Source organism: Sycon ciliatum, chromosome 3 (genome assembly GCF_964019385.1).
Source record: "Sycon ciliatum chromosome 3, ocSycCili1.1, whole genome shotgun sequence".
Classification (NCBI taxonomy): domain Eukaryota; kingdom Metazoa; phylum Porifera; class Calcarea; order Leucosolenida; family Sycettidae; genus Sycon; species Sycon ciliatum.
In genome coordinates this window covers 29985565-29994531 of record NC_088645.1, presented here as the reverse complement: position 1 = coordinate 29994531, position 8967 = coordinate 29985565, and the positions used below count along the sequence as shown (strand labels likewise).

The following is an 8967-nucleotide window of genomic DNA, read 5'->3' as shown; positions in this document are numbered from 1 at the left end:
CTTGGGCCGCTTCTATTCCTCGGCTACACCATAGACCTTCCACACGCATGTGAGAATCCCGGCACCAGCTGTAGCCAATTTGCAGATGACACCGCTCTGATTTCCATAGCGAGAACTCTTCAACATTGCACCCGAAACCTACAACAGAGTGTCACAGCAGCTGGAGACTGGCTTCAAAGATGGCACCTGCTGGTTAACACAAAGAAAACAGTCATCCTCCCGTTCTACCACAATAACCGCCCACCTGAACAGCTACCCCAGATCACCCTCAGGAATAGTTCGCTTACCGTAGCACAAAAACACAAACACCTCGGAATAATCTTTCAGCATGACCTCCGTTGGACGGAGCATGTTGAATACATAGTTAAAAAATCTTTCAATATTCTTTTTAGACTAAGGTCTACACTCACCAGTGATTCTTTATCTCACATCTGTCAGACATACATACTACCTATTATCTCATATGCGAGCAATGCTCTCACACCGTTGTCACACACTTCCCTTGACAGGCTAGAACGACTCCAGCGGAAAGCCGCCAGAATATGTCTCCACCTTCCCCTTTACACACACTTAGAACACTCCCACCTTTTGCATCGCATCAAATGGCCAACATTATTTTCACGCTTTAAAGTTAAACACATACTCTTCGCGCATTCTCTGCGCCATAATTATGCCCACCACATATACTCTCGCTGCATACTGCTAGCAACGTGCAACCTTCATATAATTTCCCTGCTCTCGTACTTGGCACTTGCCAACTCCGCGGACTGACCGCTGTCTCCATTCTCCCTTGTACAAGGCCCTTCACTACTTTAATTGTTTGCCCGCCCAGCTTCGCGAAATCCCTTCTCGTACTCCCTTCAAATCCGAGACATCCCTGCTGTTGCACAACTCTGTATGCTCGTGTAGCGACCACCCCTGCCCGTACACTTAAGTACACAACTCTGTATGCTCGTGTGGCGACCACCCCTGCCCGTACACTTAAGTAGTCATTAACCTCTAGGCCCTGCCCACCCAATTCTTCCTCACTCTTTCTCCTTTCTTACACTATTATCTCTTATTGGCCACTGGCTATCGTGAGAATAAAGATTTGAAACAAAAACAACAATGTGGTGTACCCGTGTACATCGTACATATTTGCACTCTCATGTTTCTTATTATGCTACTGCATCTCCTTGCATGGACGTGCGTACAACCTTACAGCATACTACTCATACTATGCATGCATGTGTGTACTCCGTGCCCATAATCGACAGTGCATGTCTCTTGTTGCTGGTCAGGCTTTCCTGGGTAGTTTCCTGACGAGTCGTCCTCTCCCAGTCCTTCGTTGCATTATTCTATTTCAATAACTAATCATCACATAGACTTGATGATACCACATGGCGCAGTGAACTTGTTTTAGTAGCAGTTTCCATTAGTCTTTCTCAGTCCTGGGTCTTGCTAGTACTTGTACCTCTGGCGTTTCGTCTCTCAAATATAGTGAAATAATTATTTGAAATTTCCGTTTCGGCATGGCGGAATCAGACACACCAGTACTCAGCCCTGACATTGCTGCCCTCACCCAGCTCATGAGACAGCAGATGGAGACCGCCGCCACCCGCGAGCACCACCTGACACAGCTCGTGGAGCGAACTTTGAGGAGCATTTCTCAACCTCCACCACCGCAACGTCCACCCCCAGCCCCACCGGCACGAGATCATGTACCTGCGGCGAGACCAGTTTCGGTCGATCGCCCTATGTTACTTGCCTCTGCCTCTCTCGCAGAGTTTGCCGCATGGGAAGGTCTTTGGCGGGACTACGCCCGGTGCCAGCACCTGGATTCCCAGGACAATGCCACCAGAGTGGCAACGGTTCGTCAGTGCCTGGACGAGGACCTCCGGAGATTTCTTCGTGAGGGCACAATTCCTCTGGCTGACAACCACGACGACGACGATCTCATCAAGGCTGTACAGGCATACATTCGCGGCCAGCGTAACCCTCTGCTGGACCGGATCGCCTTCTATGCCCGCCAACAGCAGCATGGAGAGTCCTTCGATCAGTACCTGACTACCCTCAGGGAGATCCACAATTGCTGCGATTTCAGCGAAGCTGCACTCTGCAATTTCTGTTCAAGCCGAGTATGCCGCCAATGCCAGCAGGGACAGCGTACCAGGTACGACGAGACCATGCGTGATCGCCTGGTTACTGGCATTCTCGACACGGAGGCACGCCATAAGCTCCTTGCCACTACCGATCTAACGTTGGAGAAGGTCATTAAATTGTGTCGAGCGGAGGAGGCAGCCTCTCGGACGAGCAGCAGTATCCCCGGCACTAGCTCCGTCAATGCCGCTCGGAAAACAAATTATCAGCGGTCAAAACACGGCAATAACCCGCGACAGCAACAGGCGTCCGCCACGCCATCGCAATGTCCGAATTGTGGTCGCACTCCCCATGCCAGCAAGTCGCAGTGTCCTGCACATGGCAAAAAGTGTAGTGGCTGCAAGATTATTGGACATTTCCAAGCGGTGTGCAGAAAATCCCGCAAACCGGCTGACCAGTCCTCGCAGCGCACGCTGGGACGACTACAGCTCCGCCGCGCTCAGTGCGATGCATCTCCTACGGTGCCAGTCGACACGCAATTGTGCACTGAACCTGACGCTACCTCCCTGGAATGGATCCCCGATACGGGAAGTGACATTGACGCTATTGGCGTCGATCAGTTAGCGCATCTCGGTGGTTTTGTGGAGAATCTGGCCACAGACCATGATAATGTGCATGCTGCCAATGGTGAACGTCTCGTTTCAGCTGGCAAGATCTCCGCCACTCTCACCATCGGCTCGCTCAAGCATGATAGCACCATCCATGTGTACCGTGGACTGCGTGAACCCCTGTTGTCACGCCAATCGCTATACGCCTTAGGCCTCTTACCAGACGGCTGGCCCAAGCAAGTTGCGCGTGTTTGTACCAGCAGCACACCACCTCCAACGGCTCCCGTTGTGACGACCGGTCTCGTGAACACACCCGACCCTAGCAAGCTGGCGCAGATCCGTGCTGACCTACTGCGAGAGTTCGCAGACGTCTTCGACGACACGACATTGAAACCCATGTGTGGCAAGCCAATGGACATCATTCTCGAAGATGATGCGAAACCTCACCGAGTCTACACAGCTCGTCCTATCGCACATGCCTACCGTGAGCAGGTGAAAACCCAGCTCGACAATATGGTTGAGGAAGGCATCATCGAGACAGTGTCAGAGCCGTGCGACTGGTGCCACCCCATTGTTGTAGTCGACAAGAAGAATTCTAGTGAGAAACGTCTGACTGTGGACCTTCAGTCTCTCAACCGACAAGTGAAGCGTCCCACCCACCCCATGCAGAACGCACGTGATGTTCTCTCTGGCATCGGCACAGCCCGATGGTTCACCAAGTTTGACGCCCGTCATGGCTATTGGCAGGTGCCCCTGTCTGAGTCTGCCAAGTCTCTCACTACGTTCATCACGCCGTGGGGTAGATACCGATTCTGCCGGAATCCACAAGGTCTTGTGTCCGCCGGCGATGAGTACAACCGCCGCACCGACGCAGCTTTCGACCGTTTGACCCATCTCATCAAGGTGGTGGACGACGGCCTCGTTCACGATGAGTCATTCTCGGACCATGTCGCTCACGTCCGTGCCGTCCTGACCCGTGCACGCGAACACGGAATTACTCTCAGTCAAAAGAAGTTTGTCTTCGCCGCTCCTGAAGTCGAATTCTGTGGGTTTCATGTGTCGTCCAACGGATACACCGTGCCAGCTGACAAGACATCGGCTCTTCAGCACTTCAACCTACCCACCAATCGTACCGACCTCCGTTCCTTCCTCGGTCTGGTGAATCAGTGTGGAGAATTCACCCCACGGATATCCGAGCTCGCAGCTCCGCTACGTCCGTTATTGAAGACCACGAATGAGTTCGTGTGGGATGATGTCCACACCGCGGCTTTCAACGCCACCAAGTCTGAACTGATATCGCCGCCGACTCTCTCGTACTACCGTCCTGGTGACGACCTTCGGCTAGAGACCGACGCCTCTGCCCTGAACGGACTTGGGTTCGTGTTATGGCAACGCCAAGATAACCAGTGGCGCATGCTGCAGTGTGGCAGCCGCTTTCTCACCGACGCAGAGACACGTTATGCCGTCATAGAACTGGAGTTACTTGCTGTGGTTTGGGCTGTCCACAAGTGCTCCCTCTTTCTGTCCGGCAGCCGATTCGATTTGTTCACTGACCACCGTTCATTGGTCCCGATTCTGAACAAGTACACCCTGGATCAGATAGAAAATCCACGTCTGCTACGCCTCGCACTGAAGCTCCGGTCGTGTCAACTCGTCGCGCACTGGCGCAAGGGCAAAGAGAATGCGTTTGCTGATGCACTGTCCCGTAACCCGGTCGACAAGCCGACCAGTGAGGAAGAATTCGGTGAAAGCTCAACGCTCTCAGCACCAGCCATCAGAGCATGTCTCCGCCAGGACGAGGATGGCCGAATTGCAGACCTCCGGCACTGCGAGCTCTTGGACGCTGCCCGTGCCGATGATGACTATCAGGCCCTTCTCCAAGCCGTTCGTGAAGGTTTCCCTGATGATCAGCGCGCCGTCCACTCAGCTGTGAAACCGTACTTCACTATCCGCGAGCATCTTTCAGTCGACGGTGATCTTGTCCTGAAAGGCCAACGTGTTGTGGTCCCGCGTACCCTCCGCCCACGTGTGCTCCAGGATCTTCATGCCTCCCACCAAGGCCTCAACCGCACACAGCGTCGAGCTCGACAAGTCGTATACTGGCCACACTTGTCTAATGACATCGCCCAAGTCGTTCGCAGTTGCGAACAGTGTCGCTTGCACGCTCCGTCTCAGTGTAAGGAACCGATGCGTGTCACCGCTGACCGCCGTCCCACCCTGCCATTCCAGTCAACGAGTGCCGACTTATTTTCCTGTCAAGGTTGGGAATACCTGGTTTACGTCGACCGTCACACTGGCTGGCCTTGCATTGCCAAGATCGGCCGCACTGCATCTTCTGCCGATGTGATCCGTGTGTTCCGTGGCTGGTTCGCCGACGTCGGTGTCCCCAGCATCCTCACCACTGATGGTGGTCCGCAATTTTCATCACGTCGCTTTGCTGAATTTTGCACCCGATGGCAAGTTCAGCACTCCACGTCTTCACCTCATTATCCTCAATCTAATGGCCATGCCGAAGCCGCCGTGAAAGCGATGAAATCACTTGTGCTGAAGACCACGTCCGACGGTAACTTGGACGTCGATGAGTTCAGACGCGCATTGTTAGAATGGCGCAACACCCCCCGAGAAAATGGTCAGAGCCCAGCCCAAGCACTGTTTGGTCGACCATTGTCCTCCTTCGTGACAGCTCATCATCTCAGCTTTGCTCCTGATTGGCAAGCAAAAGCCACCGATGTTGACAAGCGCTCTGCCGCTCAGTCTGCCACCCAAGAACAGCATTATGATGAGTCTGCCAGATCACTGTCCCCACTTCGCATTGGCATGCGGGTTGACATCCAAGATCCGCGCACCAAACTCTGGCGCACCACCGGCGTGGTCGTCGCCATTGGTCGCAACCGGGACTATATGGTGAAGTTACCCAGCGGCCGTGTTTACTGGCGCAACCGTCGCCTTCTCAAGCCTGCCCCTGCCGTAGCCCCTCCTGCTCCGCCTGCAGACACCTCCCCGGCTGAGCCCGCAGCACCGCAGCAGCCTTGTGTGCAGCAACCTCGTCGTAGCCAACGGTCTCGCCAGGCACCAGAGCGTTTGAACATTTCGTCCACAGCATCTAAGTCCTATGCTTGACTCTACCTACCTGTACCTCACACTCTTGCTACAAGTAGTTGGTATTGGTATCACGCTTCATTAGTGTTTACTTTCTTTTCTGTCACTTCTGTTTTCTCCTTCTCATTTATGTGAGATAAACAGCTCCGATTTTTCGCTTGTTTATCTCAGAAGGGGCGTGTGGTGTACCCGTGTACATCGTACATATTTGCACTCTCATGTTTCTTATTATGCTACTGCATCTCCTTGCATGGACGTGCGTACAACCTTACAGCATACTACTCATACTATGCATGCATGTGTGTACTCCGTGCCCATAATCGACAGTGCATGTCTCTTGTTGCTGGTCAGGCTTTCCTGGGTAGTTTCCTGACGAGTCGTCCTCTCCCAGTCCTTCGTTGCATTATTCTATTTCAATAACTAATCATCACATAGACTTGATGATACCACAAACAACAACAACATTAATCAACAACAACAACAACAACGCCAAGAACAGTGCGTGGCTCGCCACAGACAGAACAGATCGCCTTGGGGACGACATACAAACTCTGCTACACACATACGGCCTCACACAACATGTCAGATTCCCTACTTACATCCACCGACAAACACCTCTCTCATGTCTAGACCTTGTTATCTCCTCACTCCACACCAATGATATTCATATCCAATCACTTCCACCGTTTGGCGCATCCGATCACACTACTATCAGTGGCCACATCAATAATCAACTGCCCCCCATAATTAACAACTCCTCTCCACGATCCAGAAGCACCACATTCTGGTCATGGACAGACAGCACTATCCACCTCCTTCGAGAAGCCCTTTCACGCACAAATCTCAACCACCATCCAAACCAACACGACCCATGCCCAGTTGACACCTTCTGGCGATCCTGGCGCGACAATGTCATGAGCATCGCCCAAGAACACTGCCAAGTTACTCGCACTCACCCCCTTGGGACAGGAAGAACGTGCCAGCACGACCATGGATATCAAAGGGCCTTTTGAAAGAGATCAAGGATAAGCACAGAAAACACAGAATATACCTTCACTCACGCTCGCCTGACGACTGGAACACGTTCACTGCCCAAAGAAACCGTGTCACCACCCTCCTGCGTCGTGCTAAATCGGATTTCGTAAACAACTCAACAGCCTCCTCTACTTACCTACACCGCCTCATGAAGCACCTAACTACAGCTACAAAACAACGCATACCCGAACTCGTCAGCCAAGCAACTCCTGCAACGACACCAGCACAAAAAGCCGCTGCCCTCAACGAATTCTTCATTTCACAGAGCAAGCTGTCCGTGGCCAATGCGCATGAGCAAACTCCAGCCATCAACACCACCCCTGACATCCTCAGTCCCCTTCAAGAAATCTCGACGTCCCAAGCTGAGGTCGAAAAACTCCTCCGCGGAGTTGATACCAACAAAAGCCCCGGGTTTGACTCTATTCCAAAACCGCCTACTCAAAGAAGCGGCTAAGGAACTTGCACCGTCGTTATCGTCCCTCTTTAATCTATCGTTCCAAACCGGAGAAATCCCACAGGAGTGGAAAGATGCCACCATTACTCCAGTACCCAAGCCGCGTGACCCAACCCAACCAACAAATTATAGACCCATCTCTCTCTTGAGCACTACATCAAAAATCCAAGAAAAAATTGCACATCAACTCCTCTACAAGCACATCACACCCCACCTGCCCAACCAGCAGTCCGGATTCCGCGAGAAAGACGGCACTGAGCAGCAGCTCGCCCGTCTCGTCCATACCCTCTCCACTGCGAGAGACGACGGGAAACACGTCAATGCCTGCTTTTTCGATTTAAGCAAGGCCTTCGATCGTGTGTGGCATGCAGGCCTTCTAGCAAAACTCTCCCACTATGGTGTCCAGGGCAACGCCCTGGAGTGGTTCCGACGGTACCTGTTGTCGCGTCGGCAAAGGGTCCAGGTGGATGGCGACCTATCGCCTTTCCTCGAGATCCCTGCCGGCGTCCCTCAGGGATCTGTTCTTGGGCCGCTTCTATTCCTCGTCTACACCATAGACCTTCCACACGCATGTGAGAATCCCAGCACCACCTGTAGCCAGTTTGCAGATGACACCGCTCTGATTTCCATAGCGAGAACTCTTCAGGACTGCACCCGAAACCTACAACAGAGTGTCACAGCAGCTGGAGACTGGCTTCAAAAATGGCACCTGCTGGTTAACACAAAGAAAACAGTCATCCTTCCGTTCTACCACAATAACCGCCCCCCTGAACAGCTACCCCAGATCACCCTCAGGAATAGTCGGCTTACCGTAGCACAAAAACACAAACACCTCGGAATAATCTTTCAGCATGACCTCCGTTGGACGGAGCATGTTGAATACATAGTCAAAAAATCACTCAAGTCTTTCAATATTCTTTTTAGACTAACGTCTACACTCACCAGTGATTCTTTATCTCACATCTATCAGACATACATACTACCTATATTCTCATATGCGAGCAATGCTCTCACACCGTTGTCACACACTTCCCTTGACAGGCTAGAACGACTCCAGCGGAAAGCCGCCAGAATATGTCTCCACCTTCCCCTTTACACACACTTAGAACACTCCCACCTTTTGCATCGCATCAAATGGCCAACATTATTTTCACGCTTTAAAGTTAAACACATACTCTTCGCGCATTCTCTGCGCCATAATTATGCCCACCACATATACTCTCGCTGCATACTGCTAGCAACGTGCAACCTTCGTATAATTTACGTCGCTCTCGTACTTGGCACTTGCCAACTCCGCGGACTGACCGCTGTCTCCATTCTCCCCTGTACAAGGCCCTTCATTACTTTAATTGCCTGCCCACTCAGCTTCGCGAAATCCCTTCTCGTACTCCCTTCAAATCCGAGATATCCCTGCTGTTGCACAACTCTGTATGCTCGTGTAGCGACCACCCCTGCCCGTACACTTAAGTACGCAACTCTGTATGCTCGTGTGGCGACCACCCCTGCCCGTACACTTAAGTAGTCATTAACCCCAAGGCCCTGCCCACCCAATTCTTCCTCACTCTTTCTCCTTTCTTACACTATTATCTCTTATTGGCCACTGGCTATCGTGAGAATAAAGATTTGAAACAACAACAACAACAACAACAACAACAACAACAACAACAACAACAACAACAACAACAACAACAA

General features: G+C 52.0%; 1 protein-coding gene across 1 annotated transcript; it reads left to right on the top strand.

Annotated features, from left to right (window-relative positions):
* Nucleotides 1-1511: 1511 nt before the first annotated feature.
* Nucleotides 1512-5807, top strand: LOC135812991 (uncharacterized). Its single transcript, XM_065326210.1, has one exon. The coding sequence runs from the start codon at nt 1512-1514 to the stop codon at nt 5805-5807; it is 4296 nt and encodes a 1431-aa protein (XP_065182282.1).
* The last annotated feature ends 3160 nt before the right edge of the window (nt 5808-8967 follow it).